Source organism: Esox lucius, chromosome 7 (genome assembly GCF_011004845.1).
Source record: "Esox lucius isolate fEsoLuc1 chromosome 7, fEsoLuc1.pri, whole genome shotgun sequence".
Taxonomy (NCBI): Eukaryota; Metazoa; Chordata; class Actinopteri; order Esociformes; family Esocidae; genus Esox; species Esox lucius.
The window spans coordinates 29,880,935-29,901,060 of record NC_047575.1 but is presented as its reverse complement, the minus strand read 5'-3'; the positions used below and the strand labels follow the sequence as shown (position 1 = coordinate 29,901,060).

Here is a 20,126-nt window from a genome sequence, read left to right as displayed (position 1 = left end):
TTTTTATCATAATTTTTTATCATTATTATCGTTATTTTTTACTAATAATTTCATTCTTTGTTCTTATAGTTTTTCTGTCATGCGACAGTGTTGTCTTTGTAATGTTGTGATTGATAATGCTGTAGTAGAGTAATATTGACAGAGCTTAATGACAGAGGACACACTCCCTTGTTTCCATTTCAGCCTTTCTTTGTCTGACTCAAACTCCTCATTTTCTCTCTCTCCTCTCCCTCTCTTTCCTTTCCTCTATATTGAGGACCAAGGGACTTTCTATTTCTTCCTCTTCTTATTTTTCTCAGTGTTTTTCTCCTCGGTTTGCGTTGATCCGAGGTGACTCCAGTGACTTTCATCCATGGTGACAGACCGGCATGCCTTGATGGTCCAGGCCAGCCAGGGGGAGAAGGGGAGCTGGGAAGGGTTGTCATCAGGGGATGGGTCATCATGGCCAAACGGCAGCCCCCCCCTGGGATGGGGAATGGTACAGTCTAACCCTGGGTTTAACATCAACGTTACATGGGTGACTGGAGCCAGACCACTGAGTTAAAGGGAGAGACGGAAAGACTGGCGACGTCACGGTGTGCGTGTATGTGTGAGAGAGTGTGTGTAAGTGTGTGTGTGTAAGTGTGAGTGCTTGTGTGTGAGTGTGTGTGTGTGTCACTGTGTGCCGGCCCTGGTTAACAGTAGTACTGACTAGGATACCATTCCTAGACTTGAGTGGTGACTCGTTCCTGTGTCCTCATGCGTTAGGTCAGGCAGGGAGGAAGGGCTGGGTAGGAAAATCATCAGGCTGGTTCAGTCTTACTCAAACAGGAAGCAGCAAAGGGGTGGCCAATCATCAGGCTGGTTCAGTCTTACTCAAACAGGAAGCAGCAAAGGGGTGGCCAATCATCAGGCTGGTTCAGTCTTACTCAAACAGGAAGCAGCAAAGGGGTGGCCAATCATCAGGCTGGTTCAGTCTTACTCAAACAGGAAGCAGCAAAGGGGTGGCCAATCATCAGGCTGGTTCAGTCTTACACAAACAGGAAGCAGCAAAAGGGTGGCCAATCATCAGGCTGGTTCAGTTTTACTCAAACAGGAAGCAGCAAAGGGTTGGCCAATCATCAGGCTGGTTCAGTCTAACTCATACAGCAGACACAACCAACAGTACTGAATAAATGGGGTTACTCCCACACACACACACACACACACCCACACGTTGTTGAAACACATGCTGAAGGCATACATGAAGCTAGTTTTAACTTCCCCTGATCATATTACACACACACACACATGAATACACAAATTTACATTCCTGTCACTGCTGAGTCTTTAACTAAAGTGAATGAGATGACGGATTAATCACACAATCTTCAGTAGTCATTTAAATGTAATGCATGGAGGCCTATTTCCTCAGCTTAGAAAAAAAACGCTTAACTTGAATGAAAACACTTCGTTTTAATAAAATCCCAATCTGCACATAGTCCTCTCTGCGTGTTCTAGTCCATCAACTGTACTGACATTTCAATAGGAAGCCCCCCAATTACTTCAGACATACACTATGTCAACTACCGTGTGTGTTTTTGGTGTGTGTGTGTGTGTGTGTGTCTGTCCACATACATTATTTGAAGTCGGCATGAACAGCGTATTGTGGACAGTTAATTAGCATCACAGCATGTCATGTATAATATGGCACAACAGCAGGGCTGTGGAAATATTACAGGGCCGGAAAATTGCTTCCTAAAAATTAAGCAAAATGCCCGAATCAAGTAAAAAAGAATCAGTCAGCAGATCTGATGAAAAATTTGTTACAGGACAGAAAACCCAGGTTGTTACAAGACAGAAAAACTTCAGGCACAATTCTCAGAGAAAACTGTGATAAATCACAGAACACGAATATCAGGCATGCTCTGATTTGTCATTATGTCTGAATAAGACAATGCAACTTCAATATTTTCTGTCTTGTTAAAAACAACATATTTTCACATTGCTTAATTGAAGCCATTTTTGCCAATGTAAAGTTTTTTAAATAATGTTTGATGAAGCATTTTTTGCCATGTGAATATTAAGGCTCCATTACAGCAAGGTTGTATAAGAAATACTGAATATGGATCTGACTGCAGAACTGGGTTAAGGGAGACCAAACCGAGAAAAGGAGAGAAAGTGAAAGAGAGAGAGAGAAAGAGAGAGTAAGAAGGAAGCCAAAGGGATTAAGGGAAAAAGCATTAATACACACATTATGCTAAATAAAGGAAAGGAGATGGAGTTAGAGAAAAACAGAATGTGAGAGAGAAAGAAGCATGAGACTGAAAGAGAGAACCCCATTCACATCATTAGAAAACCAAAAGACAACCATTTCAAACATTTGTTTCCTTGCCCTAAACAGAGAGTACACACTGGAATACTGTGACTAAACCAAAATGAAGAAATGCCTTGAATATGTACAGACTTAGTGAGCATTTCCTTGCTGTCGAAAACCACCATATTCAGACCTGGACAGTTGGAGTACAGTAGGAGCTCCAGTTCCTCCCACAGCTGCAGATCGGTGACCCGTTGCCATGACAAGAGATGTGTAACACTGTACATGGCTTATAACAGAACACTGTATCTGCTTTTATAATTTAGAAATGTTTCTGAGTGTAATGTTTATTTTTAACTAGATTTTTTTGTTATTTTGACGTAATCCTTATTTGCTACGTGCTATGGCAAAATAAAGCAATATACATTTAAACTGAATTGAGAGACAGAGAGTTAGAATGATAGAGGAGAGCCAACGCTCTTGCTAAGATTGACCTTGAAGAGGTGTGTCTGTTCCAAAGATGATATGGCTCAAAACGAACCACCGGTGCTTTATTTATTAATGCAATCCCCACCCCGACCGCTCCATTGCTGCCCTTATTAAGAATTGAACACCTGGAAAACAATTTGACTCTACATGAGGCAGTACAAATTCAGCATCACACTCCCTCCCAGGTAATGCAGTCTGGTCAATATAATATTCACATGGATGGTAGGGAATACTGAAGCAACCAGCGCTCACCACAGGTGGGGTGGTCCAGACCAACTGCACCGGCTCAATAAAATCAAACTGGAGGAAGACCGCCTACTGTGTCACTTAACATGTCCTCAAATAGTCAAATGGAAAGTTCTGTTTTTATCACATATAGGTCAATAACTAGCATTGTTTATGTTACCAGTATCATATTAGTCGTGCTAATATCACCAAAAATAATGAAAAAAATGATGATATCAATGTATTTTGCAATTTCCTTCAGGCTCCTCCCGCTTTAATTGCAGATCCACTATCTCACAGCGTTACCGTTTGGTAATGAATGCTTTTAATCAATTTCACAAGAATAAATTATAAGAAATAAACAATTTTATGTTGAATAGACCCAAGATCGAGTTTCCATAATTCATTAAAGCAGAAATGTAAAGTTAATTGTTTTCTGATAACAATGTGACTCCTAATATTGCAGTATCTGTCCAGTCGATACATAATATGGCATGTTTGGCCAATTGCTTCCTATCGCGTATGTCGTGCACGACTTCTGACCAGGGCAGATAGTGAATTTAGTATAGATATGTCTACCTATGTACTTACTTTCTGTCCTAGTAGGCAATCATTGAAATGTTAATGGTTTAGAGATGTTTCTGTAAGCTGTGAACGCAGGGATAAAAGTGTTTGCTTGTTATTGTCTTGCTAGGTAGCTTCTCGAGATAACACCACTCTGTCTCATGAGATGGCCCCAGAACAGATCGGAATGTGTCCCTAATTAATAAAGGTCTATTTTTCAGGACTAGCTTGTTATCCTTTGTTCAGTAAACCAACCCCCATGCCTTTAGTTCCAGAGCAGGGTTTGGGGAAGCCCTCTCTTGCATTTTCCTTCCTTCTGCCTGCATCTTTGCTCTTCCTTCCTTCTTGAATCTCCTGAGAAATTGTATCTTTGATACTTGTACTGTAATTGTAATACTCTCTTTAGACATTAAAATAATTTGTTATATTAATTAATCGACTAGTTGGAATTGATTAAAACAGGTCAAATTCCAGTTCCTTCAATAGTTAAAAGTTGTGAAAAATATAGGGAATAGGCTGTCATTTGGGACACAGCATGTCTTTAGTTCTGCTAAATGTGGATTTATTGTCCATTAAGGCACTCCCATGTCACCACTTCACTCACACTCTCCCTGCTCCCACTCCCGTTGCTATGGAGACCAAGCGTTACCATAGAAAACCAGCACACAGGGATATAAATTACTGCATTAATTATTATGAGGCACCTAAGGGAGATGTGTGTGTGTGTGTGTGTGTGTGTGTCAGAGAAGCAGGATTAACCTTCATTATGATAAAGGACGGAACTTCAGTAGCAGATAATCTTTAGATTATCAGTCATCTCACCACTGGGTCTTCGTCTCCCCTTGGTGTTTGTCATCAGTGTAAGATGTTTTCGGGCTGGCCCTTGCCTTCTTGAGGCTTCAGCAAGATTTGGTTTGGGGGGCCCACTAAGTTGCAGCAAAACATTTTAGTGGCCCTTCCCCATGATTGCAGAGAGAACATTTTCCTGCAACTTTAAACATTTTTGTTTTTGATATTTTAAGCCAATTTCCTGCAACTATACTAATGTTGCCATGGGCTGGAAAAACTTTTTTTTGGTTTCAAAGCTAGTGTCATGAAATTCTACATATTTTCTGGGACTGTATGAAATGGTGATACCGAAGATCTACCCCAAAAAAGAACTCATGTCCACTGAATTTAAGCTATTGCAATGAACACGGACATATTCAGCTAGCATAGCTAACTGATAAAAACCAGAGAAAATACAAAACAAAAGACTAGGCAACAGCTCTTGAGTCACAACCACCTGTTAAAATGTCCCTGTATTCCACTGTTCTAACTCTGGGGCCTATCCACGGTGTATGTGGGGTATCTAGGGCAGGAGTTCAGCGGTAGTTGGTTTAGGCTACATGTCAGCATGCTGGTTACTTTCAGCTGCTGCTGCTGGCCAACCCCAAGCAACTCTGCAGTGTGAAAGGAAACAAGGTGTGCAGGAATGGCCAGTGAGTGAGTGAGTGAAGCACCGTGTCAAGCACTAACTCAGGCATAGGTAGCTAGAAATGACCTGCCCACCTGGATTTTGGAGAGCTTACCGTGGCAGACAAAATCCCCCAAAAGCATAGAAACACATGCAGGAGCTGACTATTTATTAGAATATTAAAGGTGACGTTCTGATTTGACGATCTTATCTGGGTTTTCACAATGTAGCTGCTAAACTTCAGCTGACCTCCGAAATGACAAGAGTTCTTTGGGTGATGGAACGGGACAGACCTTGTCCCCAGGCTGGAGACTGCTCTAAATCAGACCTAACTGTGTAAAGAATAAATCTACAGCATGAATCACTGACTAAACCAATTACCAGCAACATAACATAATAATAACAGAGCTTTCCATTCAAAATTGAATCATAAAGTGCTTGGAAAATAAATAAATAAATGTAGAGTTCTGGCAGTGATAGGTCCTGACTTGATGGTCTGGCACAGTCGACACTGTGTTTAGGTAGTTTTACGGTGGCTGTAACAGTGGGAATGTAGATGGTCAGACAGAGTGGACTAGAGCTCCTTATCTGGCTCCTGACCCAGATCCTCTTCTGTAAGTTGTCTAGATAATCAAACATCGCTGTTTTCCAACGTCTTACAGTATATGGTGAATGAGGATTCCTTCTCATGGAAATAAGTTGTTATAATGACGTGAACTACAGTCAAAATCATAGGCCCACTATAGCGCCCTTGAGGTAGAGTGGCTATAGGACGTTACAGGAAACATGTAACAGGCTCTATCATTTCGACAGTCTGAAGTACCTTAGGGTCCACTGTGAGAAAGCCTCTTCTCTGGTCCTGCGTAGGAAGACTGAAAAATACAGGCTGGTTTTGGTTCCTCCTGTCTGCCTTTTTTCATTCTTAAGTTTAAAGACTCTATTATATGAACCTTAAAATAAACTTAGAGCTTAAAAGTATAGTCTATACAAAGTCAAAATGTAGGTAAAATTATCCTAACCTCGAGTTCTGTCTATCTGAAGGCCATTGGAGACAGAATCCATAATAATCCATGAATTACTTCCGGCTGCAGTCTTGAGTTAGCATTTTTGCATCGTCAGAATTCCATACATGGAGTGGAAAAAGCTGAACAGTATATTCTCAAATAAGTGCACAAATTTATTACAGACCATGTCGCTTGGCTTTAGACACCTGGTTGTGGCTTGAGGTGCAGCTTTGCTACCATGGTTTGGAAGTTTCCACTCAGCTCCCCAGGATGTAGCCAAGATAAATGGATCACTGTGGATTCCGTCCCCTATGGCATTCAAACAACTCAAGGTCAGGGTAGATAGGTAGAGTACCAAGAGAGTTAGATAAAATATACAGCTCTGGAAATTTTTTTAACTTTCTTTCCTTTCCAAAAAAGTTTTGAGTGAGGAACAGAAGCGTTAAATTTGCAGTGGTCTTTTAATTTGAACCCTTCCGTTCCTCAATAAAAACCTTCCTTTTTGACAATTTTGGAAAAAGGTGCAGTGGTCTCTTAATTCTTTCCGGAGCTGTATATGTAGATGCTGAAACTCAGCGATATGACATGACTGCAAGAGGCGGTGTGCATACTTATAGGAGTCCTATTGTTGTAACTGTAATGCTAGTGTCATATTGCTCAGTTAGCCATCCTTCACTGACTAGGGATTCCAGGGACCAACAAGCAGACTGAAAAAAACGTATTTGATCGATTTAAAATACATTAATCTTTCAAATAGTTAGAGCTGTGCTTGATTTAGTTTTCTTTGTAGAACAGAGTAAATTGAATTGTCTTAGAAGTGTAAACTAAATTAATTACATCTCAAATATGTTTCATATCATGTCTGCCATTAAACCTCTATACATTTAGCTACACAAACCCTACAGATCAGAAGCAGAAGAAGCAGATGGTGAGTGGGCAGAGAGGTGTGTTACAGAGAAACAGAATGCTTGACCCTTAACCCAGAGGTTATGACATATAGCACTGGATGAGCGGGAAATATTTGTTTGAGGCTGATGATAGGACAACAGCTAGAAGACGTACCCTTTGCTTGTCGAACATAGAATGACAGGGTATGAAACATAGCACAGAATTCAAGGGTTTGGGTCAATTCAAGTTAATTCAGGAAGTGCAGTTAAAGTCCAGTTTCCTCTCAGTGTTATTCAGAGGTAACATCTCAATCAGAGGGGAGTTGAATGGAAATTAAATGGAATTGACCGAAAAATACATAGACTACGGTACAGCAGTGAAATCACTGACAAGCAGACAATAAAAGTGCTGAAACAGACATATGTATACACACACACACACACACACACACACACACTACAAAGCACAGCAGAGATAGTGGCTAAACTATGAACAAAGACAAATTTAATTATTACTAACCACAGGCCAATATTTTTTAGCTACTACATTCACTTATTTGATATAAAACAGCAACTTTAAAGTCACAGAATATGAGAGTGCAAATTACAATTGTACAGTGTGGAGTAATTATGTTAGTTCTGCAACAGACAGTGAAAAGACTCAGCCAGTGATTGAAACCGGTTTCGACAGGTTTTCCCAGAGCCAACAACACAGCGAAGAACTCTGATGGGTCACGTGTATGGAATGTATCGCGTATAGACCGGCGACGTTCGGATAGAATTACATTACCAGCACGCACGTACTGTAGTAGCAGCTCATGCACTCTTAGCAGCAATCACTATCTGTCTCTCACCTGGGGGAGATGTCACAGCCCTGCTGCATAAAGGCGCCCAGGGAGAACCAGAGGGAGTTGAAGATGCCGAACTCGTTGGGGGGCTGGTCACTGGGCAGACCGTCGGTGCCCTCCTCGGGCTCCTCGGTGTGCCACTCGTACGGGCTGAAGCGGCTGACCAGGAAGAGCACCACGCTGACGCCGATGTAGGCGAACACGATGCACATCCAGATCTCATAGGCCAGCGGGTCCAGGAAGGAGAACACCCCGGGCTTGGACTTCTGGGGCTTCTTGATCATGATGGAGATGCCCAGGGACATGAAGGGCTTCGAGAAGTCGATCACCTCCTCCCGGACCAGTGTGATTGTCAACGGGGCCACAGCGATTTCCGCTTTCTGAACATGGGAGGTAGGAGAGGGAGGGGGTGGTTAGCCTTTGGACTGGAGGGTTATCAAGGCAGCTGGTGGAAGTGAAGACAAAACCCTGTAGACAAAAAACTGTAGACAAAAAAAGATCTTAGACATAACAGTACCTCACGGTAAACTAAACATCACTGGAGACTTCACACAATAAAGTGAGTGAGTGTGAGCTGGACTGCCATCAGCCAATGCCAAGACGGATGGCATAAATGGCTTTACTCTGTTGCCACCAACTGCCAGTGGTAATGGGAGAGGACTGTGCTAGTTTTGAACTTAGAGTGTTTAACTTGGGGACAGATTACCTCTTAAAGGTTGAAAGTGATTGTTTGTTGTACTGTAAACAGCTAGTCTGTATAACATATGGTTAAGATTTGAGGCCAGATATAGACTCTAGATAATGTAAGTTCTGTCATTTCCTCTGGGTCCTGTCTGAAGATCCAATGTGATTCTACAAGCTATCTTCTATTAATGTTAGTCATTAGGAAGCCATTTCAAGCATGATATCTACTGTGGTAAGCCTGGCCTTTAAGAGGCAGAGGAAGTTGTTGTATTGTGAGTTCTGTGCCAAGAGTAGTTTAAGGTGAGCTCTGATAGCGACTCTAGTTTTACTGTATTTCCCCTTATTCAATCAGGAAAAAACATATTGCAAGTGGACCCTAGCGGTTTACATCATGAACGTTTAGCAAATACAAAATATACACCAACACAGAAAAATGTCAACAAGCTAGCACAAACCATACATCAAAAGCAGACACATTTGTCCTCAAGCAACATTTCCAGCACTGCTTTAAAATTTGCAAGGCATAGCCTCTCATACTCATTTTGCAGCTTACAAAATAATCGCAAAATCAAGGGTATTCTTTAAGCACATTCAATTTGAAAATAATATTATAAAGTGAGCAGCACCAAAAAGGTATACTTAAGTCCCAGAGAAAGAATTAGAAGCAAAGATTATCCATCACACACGTCTTAAAGGTCTCTGACTTGGAGTCAGATTCTCTCAAGTGGTACAAACTTAAACTAAATTCAAATTAATAGAAAAAAACTGAAAGGTGTCAATAATGTATGTTTCGACATGAAATCATCTACTGGCCAAACCCTGCTGAGATCCTTGATAAATATGGCCTGAGAATTCGGTCCTTCTAGTTAACCCAGTTCATCATTCACACATCTCAGTATCTATTCTCCTATCTGACACAATCACTAAGCATGTCAATCACCTGGCAAACATCCACAATCACCTGTTCCTCCACTTCCTGCCTCCTGTCATTTAAGTTAGATCTTATTTTGATTAAACACATCTTATAATGATCAAGTTTGGAACAGAAGACAGGGAGTCTCTAATACCAGCGGATTAATTCAAAAGGCAGAATGTCGGAAGGAGAAGGAGATTAAATAACGCTGTTGGAGAAATATGCTTACATCACAAGACAGACAATATTGGAAACAGCCCTGAAAGAGAGCGTGCATTGCTTCTTCGCAGCAAATCCACAAACCAGCTAATTGTTGTAGACTTAGCGAGACTTCCGACCCTGCCTGCCTGGGTATCGGCTGTGGGTAATTCAGGATTAATCGGCAAAAAATAACTATTTTTAATATATTACAGCAAGCCGACACGTTGCAAAGACGGAGAGAGAGAAAAACAGAGATACAAATTCCCTCGTCCTCAGCATAAATGTACTAAGATGACAGATCGGCTTGCATTGAAGATGCATTAAAGTCCATGACAGGACAGAACTATGAGGAGACCTTTAAAAATGGACTGTCAGAGGGTGAATAGTCACCAGGCAAGGTCTTAGAGACAGGAAAGTGCTGACAGGCTAAGCTCTGGGTTCACAGCTTGCTTCTGCACCGTAAGAGCCCTGGAAGGTCCCTAAGCCTTCACAAATGTCAACAGACACCCACAGACATGCACAAACACAACACAAAACATACAGCCCTCCTCCAGTCCCCCTTACCCCGTACACCAGCTCCCCAACCATGCCGTTCCAAATCTTGGTCTCCGGGTCCCGGGCGCCGTACTTCCCGTCAGGCACGATAGAGATCTTGTACTTGATGCCGATGTGTTTGGCGATCTCTGAGGCCAGGTCCACGCAGTAGCCTTCATACTGATCGTTGCCCTCGTACAACTCCCAGTTCTTCTTCAACATGACATAGGGACCCTCCTACAGAGTGAAACACACCACAGGGACCACACAGTCAAACTGGCAAACAGGCCAGCCAGTCACAAGCAGTCACCATACCAGCAAGTACAACTAAAATCAGCTCCTAATGAGCAATTTTTTGGTCCTCAAATTTTTACCAGTCTTTTCTTCCCAATTAAGTGGTGTCCAATGATTGATAATGGGAGCCTTGCCTCATAGCAGTAACTCAATGCCAAATTGTACACACTTGGAGTAGAACCCTTCTCTTGCTAACAAACTCAATTTAGATTGCAGGCGCCCTACCCGCCACAGTGAGGCACTAGAGTGCAACAAAGCAAGGCAATCCAGACCAACATCAGGATAACTGGTTTCCAATGCAGCGGTACTGTGATGCAGTGCCTTAAACTGCTGCACCATGCTGGAACCCAGATTACATTAATTTGCCCCTCTTTAAACTTGGGCCAATTGACATGATTGTGGTTTTACCTTTACAAGTAGTTTTTTGTTTTTTGTTTTTAATTTCAACCAATTTTGCTGTTGGATTAGCTTTGTTCTTTCACTCAAAAACAGACATATAACAAACAGATAGCGGACAACCGTGCACAGACGCATGTCTGTTGAAAACATGACCAAGAAATAGGCCTGCACATTTGAACAAAGAATAAAGGTTTCAATGTGCTATGATGTTGCACAGAGGCACACGACTGCATTTCTATAAATATGGGGATGCTGACCAAACATTACACACAGTACACATTTGTCAAGATACACACAAGCTATTATTACAACAGTGCTCTGTGTGTACTACAGTAAGAGGGGTATAGAGTGAAAGAGACAGAAGAGAAAGAAACTGAGACAGACAGAGACAGACAAAAAATTAAGAGATAATTTGACAGATTTTGAAAAAAAATGATTTTAAAAGTAAATAGGTAATCATAAAAAGGTATAATCAAAAGAAAGAACAGGAAACCATTTTCTATTATTTACTGAGAAACACCTCAACAGTCTGTTGCAAAAGCAATATTTTAAAGGAAAAAAGTAGCCGATTTAAATTAATTATGTACAGGCAGCTTACAACATTGCTATTATCTTATTTCAAGGTAGGGGTTTTGATTTGTAGGACGCTCCATACTAAAAGTGCCGGGTCGTACTTCCTCAAGGCTCACTGTAAAAGGTGATAGTACGCAAAGTTGGTTATGTGTGTAAAAGAGTTATGGCCAGTGCTTGACTTGGGATGAAATAGGTGCAGGAGCTGTCTGTTATCAAGTCAGTCCATTAGGCCCGTGGTTTTCAAACCTCTCCTGGGGGCCCACAGATGTCTCACAAAACTGTTCCAGCCATGTACCAGCCCATCTGAATCAACTAGTCAAGGGCTTAATATTAGTATGCATGTAGATTCAGATGTAATGGCTTTAGAATACATCTAATACATGGAATGGATGGGGTCCTCAGGAGAGGTTTGACAAGTGGTCCAGCACCTGTTCAAGCACCAGAATACTTATACTGAAGAATACATGCCAGAGCAGCACTGCGGACAGCTGCGGACCAAGACCATCACCGAATAATGGTCATTCAGTTAATCTAGGTAAGCTAGTTACAGTATCTCACAAAAGTGAGTACACCCCTCGTATTTTTACAAATATCTGATTTGATCTTTTCATGTGACAACACTGAAGACATTTTCACATCTCACTTTTGTTGCCAGCGGTTTAGACATTAATGGCTGTGTGTTGTGTTATTTTGAGGGGACAGCAAATTTACACTGTTATACAAGCTGTACACTCACTGCTTTACATTGTAGGAAAGAGTCATTTTTTCACATGTAAAGATTTAATCAAGTATTTACAAAAATGTGAGGGGTGTACTCACTTTTGTGAGATACTGTATATATACATACATACGTATGTGAACATGAAGATTCTTGCCTATTACCAAGAATCCTATTAATGCAGCTTAAGCTTTGACTGGTATGGCGTTGCCCATGTTTAACTTACTCAGATCATTTCCCACATGAATACTATTAAATTTGCTATTAAATATTGCTGATTTTTTTTGTTTCATTACAATCTACCAACAATTAAAGCACAAAATCACACTGGTCCACTGTCACGGTCACAGGAAACATCCTTTTAATGTTCTACTTTGCAAATCAAACAGAAAACAGCAAAAGGCGCAGCAAACCGCAAACTGAAACAAACACATCTGATGGAAACAATGATCCACACACTCAGGAAAAACAGAGCAAATTAAATCGGGTCCCCAATTAGAGGCAATGCAGCCCAGCTGCCTCTAATTGGGAAAGACCAAAACAGCAGCGCAGAGCTACCTAGAGGCCCCCAGCCAGGACATGACATGCACAGTAAAAACTGCTACTTGCTGCTCCAGTCGCTACAACCTTATATTTAGAATCCTTGGTCAGCCAATATTATTTTTTATTTTGAGTAAAGTACTTAAAAAATATTTACTTTATTGGTTTTGATATCAGAAGTCTGGTCAACTACATCAGAATTGTTTTTAGTATTTGTAATTTATGAGAGACAAACAGAAAATACACTTAAGCTGTATTAAAGCAACACTTTTATATTGAAAAAGTAATTTTCTAACAACATATTGTAATTAAGTACAAAAAGGTGTTTTCATAATTCTAGATACTTAAATAATGAACAATGGTTTTGAGGCCTAGTTAATACATTCATTTCCAGAGTGTGTTTTCTGATATTTGCCCTTGAAAAGAGCTTTTGTGAAAGAAGTGTATTTATAAAAACTGACTCACACTTGCCAAGCTGACTCATAAACATTGTCTTATTGTCAATTCAAATGTGCTTGGGTAGTGTGATGTTGAGCTCCTCATCAATATGCATTTGGCCATTTTCCAGAGTAATGTAATTTGTTAGAATGAGAAACAATGGACATTGTACCTTTGCCCAATACCTTTATATTTTAATAAATTAAATCAGGTGAAATGTTGTGGGTGTGGGGAATTGCTTATAAATATTTCTATTGAGAGTAGTTAAAATGTTTTGAATGCTTACAAGGAAATGCCTCATTTATATGTGGCTCAAATCTTTCCCTTCCAGGCTGGCATTTTATTTATTCATAAGATGTAGGTTGTGTTGCATCGGCAAGTCATGGCCGTATCTTCAGGGAAAGTTTGCTGTCCACAGATGATTTTATAATGGGCAAAGTGGAATTGGCAAATTACCATTCTTCTGCTAAACTGCACCCTAGCCAGGCTGTGCTATAAAAATAAACTGAATACTAATTTGGGATGTACAGTATCTCACAAAAGTGATTATACCCCTCACATTTTTGTAAATATTTGATTATATATTTTCATGTGACAACACTGAAGAAATGACACATTGCTACAATGTAAAGTAGTAAGTGTACAGCCTCTATAACAGTGTCAATTTGCTGTCTCCTCAATATAACACAACACACAGCCATTAATGTCTAAACCGGTGGCAACAAAAGTGAGTACACCCCCAAGTGAAAATGTCCAAATTGGGCCCAAAGTGTCAATATTTTGTGTGGCCATAATTATTTTCCAGCACTGCCTTAACCCTCTTGGGCATGGAGTTCACCAGAGCTTCACAGGTTGCCACTGGAGTCCTCTTCCACTCCTCCATGACGACATCACAAGTTGGTGGATGTTAGAGACCTTGCGCTCCTGCAGCTTCCATTTGAGGATGCCCCACAGATGCTCAATAGGGTTTAGGTCTGGAGACATGCTTGGCCAGTCCATCACCTTTACCCTCAGCTTCTTTAGCAAGGCAGTGGCTGTCTCGGAGGTGTGTTTGGGGTCGTTATCATGTTGGAATACTGTCTTGTGGCCCAGTCTCCAAAGGGAGGGGATCATGCTCTGCTTCAGTATGTCACAGTACATGTTGGCATTCATGGTTCCCTCAATGAACTGTAGCTCCCCAGTGCCGGCAGCACTCATGCAGCCCCAGACCATAACACTCCCACCACCATGCTTGACTGTAGGCAAGACACACTTGTCTTTGTGCTCCTCACCTGGTTGCCGCCACACACGCTTGACACCATCTGAACCAAATACGTTTATCTTGGTCTCATCAGACCACAGGACATGGTTCCAGTAATACATGTTCTTAGTCTGCTTGTCTTCAGCAAATTGTTTGCGGGCTTTCTTGTGCATCATCTTTAGAAGAGGCTTCCTTATGGGAGCCTTGGCCATCTTTATGTAGAGCAACAATTCCTTTTTTCAGATCCTCAGAGAGGTCTTTGCCAGGAGGTGCCATGTTGAACTTCCAGTGACAGTATGAGGGAGTGTGAGAGCGATAACACCAAATTTAGCACACCTGATCCCCATTCACACCTGAGACCTTGTAACACTAACGAGTCACATGAAACCGGGGAGGGAAAATGGCTAATTGGGCCGAATTTGGACATTTCACTTAGCGGTTTAGACATTAATGACTGTGTGTTATTTTGAGGGGACAGCAAATAGACACTGTTATACAAGCTGTACGCTCACTACTTGACATTTTAGCAAAGTGTCATTTCTTCAGTGTCACATGAAAAGATATAACCAAATATTTGCAAAAATGTGAGAGGTGTACTCACTTTTGTGTGATACTGTATACATATATATGGACAATGGACAGATGAACAACTCTGCCTAGAAGGCCAGCATCCCAATAAATATTGTAACACAATGGATATGTACACAATGAACAATGAGTATAGCAACACAGAATGACAGTTTGGCTAGATAGATACAAACAGTACTAATACAGAGTGTACAGCAGCATCAAAGTGCTACTTTATTAATGCTGCTAGAAAGAGCTTTCAAGCTATTTATTGGCACTGAAACTAAACTTATTGTGTTCTTGATTACATTAAATGATTGAATATTTTTCTTACACAAAACACCTCGTAATGACAAAGCAAAAGCATGTTTTAAATTAATTGGTGCCAATTAAGAATTGTTACCCTTTGCCATGATACTCCAAATTGAACTTTGTTCATCCTTTAGATGTTTCTAGAACTTTATGGCCTTGAAGTCCTCCTGTGGCAAATTCAATTGGTTGGATATGATTTAAAAAGGCTATATAAGGTCCCATTACATCCCATAGTGCCTGTGAGCACGTCAGCTTTTATTAAAGTCCACTGAACACCTTTGGAGAGGCCTGAAGGCTGCTTTTTATTTATGTTCCCCATCAAGTATGTGAACTGATCTGTAAGAAAGAATGGGAGAAACTGCCAAAACCCAGATCCAGTGAAGACTCAAAGCTGGTAGAGGCATACCCAAGAAGACTCAAAGCTGGTAGAGGCATACCCAAGAAGACTCAAAGCTGGTAGAGGCATACCCAAGAAGACTCAAAGCTGGTAGAGGCATGCCCAAGAAGACGCAAAGCTGGTGGAGGAATACCCAAGAAGACACCAAGCTGGTAGAGGCATACCCTAGAAGATGCAAAGCTGGTAGAGGCATACCCATGAAGATGCAAAGCTGGTAGAGACATACCCATGAAGATGCAAAGCTGGTAGAGGCATACCCATGAAGATGCAAAGCTGGTAGAGGCATACCCATGAAGATGCAAAGCTGGTAGAGGCATACCCATGAAGACACAAAGCTGGTGGAGGCATACCCAAAAAGACACAAAGCTGGTGGAGGCATACCCATGAAGATGCAAAGCTGGTAGAGTCATACACAAGAAGACACAAAGCTGGTAGAGGCATACCCAAAAAGACACAAAGCTGGTGAAGGCATACCCATGAAGATGCAAAGCTGGTAGAGGCATACCCATGAAAACACAAAGCTGGTAGAGTCATACACAAGAAGACACAAAGCTGGTAGAGGCATACCATAGAAGATGCAAAGCTGGTGGAGGCATACCCAAGAAGACTCAAAGCTGGTAGAAGTCATACCCAAGAAGAACCAAAGCTGGTGGAGGCATAGGATCTATTTATACACACATAGGAAGGGGTGATTATAAATTGTGAACATGTGTGCTCAATAAAGAGGTGACATGGAATGGGGAAACCTAGAAACTGGCACAGTGGATGTTGTGGGTGTCACAGGATCTGAATACTTATGTACATGAGCTATTACATTTCAAAAAAAAAAAAATTCCTTTTCATCACTACTGGGTATTGTTTGAAGATTCATGGCAAAAATTATACATTTTATCAATTCTAAATTTAATTTATAGCACCACAAAATATGGAGAAAATGTATTACTTTCCAAAGCCACCAGTATGCTTTAAGACATAATGCAAACTGGTATATATCTTAATTTTTTTTTTTTTGTTGTATATTTAGTATTAGTAATATACAGTATGAAAATATGATTGTTTTCAGTTGGGAAGAACAATGTTTGGAAGATTTGTTTTGGGCATTGAAAGTAAGTGGCAGATTGTACAACCCTGTTTCCAAAAAAGCTGGGACTCAGAATGCAAAGATGAGCAAATAATTTTAACCTTATATTTAATAGAAAATAGTACAAAGACAACATATCAAATTTTGTCTTTGGGCATTTTGTTTTGGGCATTTTATTGTTTCTTGAAAAATATATGCCTACTTTGAATTTGATGCCAGCAACACATTTCAAACAAATTGTGACAGAGGCAACAAAAGACTGGAAAAGTTGTTAAAAAACGAAATCTGATGGAATTTCACACAACTAATTAGGGAAATTGGCAACCGGTCTGTAACATGATTGGGAATTAAAAGATAATTCCAGAGAGGATGGGTCTGTCAGAAGGGAGGATGGAGAGATGTACAGTTGTGCTCAAAGTTTGCATACCCTTGGAGAATTGGTAATATACAGCTCTGGAAAAAATTAAGAAACCACAGTTTCTCTGGTTTTACTATTCATAGGTATGTGTTTGAGTAAAATGAACAGTTTTGTTTTATTCTATAAACTACTGACAACATTACTCCCAAATTCCAAATAGAAATATTGTCATTTAGAGTATTTATATGTAGAAAATAACAACTGGTCAAAATAACCAAAAAAACATGCATTGTAATCAGACCTCAAATAATGCAAAGAAAACAAATGTACATACATTTTTCACAAACAAGATACTAATGTTTTAACTTAGGAAGAGTTCAGAAATCAATATTTAGTGGAATATCCTTGATTTTTTATCTGCCCGCTTCAAGCCTTTCTGAAGCATCCCCAGATCATCACAATCCTCCACCAAATGTCACAGTGGGCGTGAGACACTGTGGCTTGTAGGTCTCTCTAGGTCTCTGTCTAACCATTAGACAACCAGGTGTTAGGCTAAGCAAAAAATCTGACTCGTCAGAGAAGATGACCTTACTCCATTCTTCTATGGTCCAATCCTTATGGTCTTTTGCAAACTTCAGCCTGGCTCTTCTTCTCATTGATGAAGGGCTATTTTCTAGCTTTGCACGACTTCAGCCCTGCCCCTAGGAGCCTGTTTCGAATCGTCCTCGCTGTGCACATCATCCCAGCTGCTATTTGCCATTCTTTTTGTAGGTCACTTGATGTCATCCTATGGTTTTTGAGTGACATTAGAAGGAGTTGACGGTCATCTCCCTCAGCCAGTCTATAGCTTTGTTGTCCCCAATGTCTGTTGCTTGACCTTGTTCTTATGAACCGCCATCTTTGAAATTATCAGGATGGAAGCAACCTGATGCTCACTGTATCCCTCTGGCAGTAAAGTCAGAATTGAACCCTTCTTTTCCTCACTCAAAGCTTTTCTTTTCAACTCTTTTAATCTCATCTCATCTTCATCCGCTTATCCGGTATCGGGTCGCGGGGGCAGCAGCTCCAGCAGGGGACCTCAAACTTCAACTCTTTTGTCATGCTGAATAGTTATTTTTTTATTCAAATTTCCTTTGAGGTACTACTTGCACTGTTTTTGCTATCCAGCTGGTCCTATTGCAAGAGGATAGTGATGACCACAGCAGTGGTTTTTATCCTTCTTGTGAAATTAGATTTGGTTCAGGTAATCACCTAATCATAAAGTAAAATGAGGTGTGCCTGTGTTGGAATTTAACAGACACTGGAATGGAATGGCTGCCATACATGTAGAGATGCTGATTTAAGAAAAATTAGGAGTGGTCTCGTAATTTTTTTCAGAGCTGTATGTACCATTTGTAAAGAAAACATGAGTGAGTAGGCAAAACACGTGGGATGGGATTCACATTCAACTTTAGATCATAAGAGAATGGCACAATCATAAAACAAAACATGGCAACAAAGAAAAAAATGAACTGACCCCTGTTCAAAAGTCTACATACCCTTAGTTCTTAATCATGTGTATTGCGCCCTTTAGCATCAGTCTTTTGTAAAAGTACAGGTGGTTTAGCTGCCAATTCGTCTTGGTAAAATGCCTCCAGGTCATGCAAAGTCTTTGGTCATCTTGCATAAACCACACGTTAGAAATATCCCCAGAATGGCTCAATGATATTAAGGTCAGGAGACTGTGATGGCCACTCCAGAACCTTCACCTTTTTCTGCTATAACCACAAGAGGGTCAACTTGGCCTTGTGCTTAGGGTCATTGTCATGCTGGAAAGAAAAAGAGCATTCCATACGCGACTTTCGTGCAGAAGAATGCAAATTGTCTGCCAGTATTTTCTGATAACATTCCCGTGTCTTTAGAGCTCACACACCCCCAAAACATCAGTGAGCCACCACCATGCTTCACAGTGGGGATGGTATTCTGTTCACTATAGGCCTTGTTGACCCCTCTCCAAACATAGTGCTTATAGTTGTTACCATAAAGCTCTATTTTGGTCTCGTCACTTCAAATTACAGTGTGCCAGAAGCCGTGAGGCGTGTTATCAAGGTGTTATCGGGCATACTGTAACCAGGGCTTTTTTGTAGCATTGGCACAGTAAAGGCTTCTTTCTGGCAACTTGACCATGCAGCTCATTTTTGTGTCGTTGAATTGTGCTCCTTGAAACAAGAGCAGCCTGTATTTTTCAAATAAAACACGACCCAAGGCATCACTGAGGCGGTACTCCCACCCTTCCAGGATATCTATATGAAACATTGCCTGACAAAGTCCTGCATCAGGCCTCTCCAAAGGACCCTTCACACCCCAGCCACGCAAACACCAATTCACCTGCTGTAGGCCAGACAGGCACTGTGCCACTACCATAGGGTGTAAATACCATTATAAGCTCTAGAGTTTCTATCATTAACTTCACCTGTCTTCCCACCTACACTGACTCTGCTGAACACTTCACCTGTCTTTTCCCCTAAACATTCTTTAACTCCTAAACTGGAAATATGCTTTTTAAATATGGTGAATGTCAAAATGTCCCCACAAGGACACATTGTTCTTTTTTACTATCTTTGTTTTGATTTTTTCCCTCAAAAGCATTGCAAAAGAGGGACAGAAACACACATGAACCATTCTCTCCAAACATCTGTGTTTCAGTCATCAGCCACCACTTAAGCACAAATAAAACCTTTATTTTTCACTTGGCTGCATGACATTCAGCACATTGAGTACATTTCAGACATGAGTAAAAAAAGCTATTTGAAAATGTCCGAAGTTCTTTCTTTGTCCAAAGTTCTTTCTTTGTTTGAGGTGCTCTTAGTTATTCCGCCCGCTGCTGCAGGACTGGGTAGTTGCCCAGTCCTTGATATGAGGTGGAAATGGGTATTTGATGAATGAGAACAATTTAAGAGCCATCTTTTATTCCTCATAAAGAAACAGGAGAGGCCTGCTTGCTGTAGTGGTGGAAATTGATTGCAACTGTACTGAGTTTTTTTATTTTAATTATTTTTGACACCCCTGCTTCTGATTCTGAAATACTTTTCTGATTTTGACAAACTCCAAGCAAATGGAGAACATCCTAAAGAAATTAGGTCAAGTTCC

The 20,126-nt window shown here is 40.8% G+C and overlaps 1 protein-coding gene across 7 annotated transcripts in view; it reads right to left on the bottom strand.

Annotated features, from left to right (window-relative positions):
- Positions 1–20,126, bottom strand: part of gria4b (glutamate receptor, ionotropic, AMPA 4b) — a 142,227-nt gene that overhangs the window by 15,263 nt on the left and 106,838 nt on the right. For all 7 annotated transcript variants that reach the window (XM_034293242.1, XM_034293240.1, XM_034293238.1 and 4 more), the window contains exons 10-11: positions 10,111–10,317; positions 7,755–8,128 (exon numbers count right to left, since the gene is read on the bottom strand). In XM_034293242.1, coding sequence (XP_034149133.1) covers positions 7,755–8,128; positions 10,111–10,317 — 581 coding nt within the window. The remainder of the gene's footprint in view (positions 1–7,754; positions 8,129–10,110; positions 10,318–20,126) is intronic.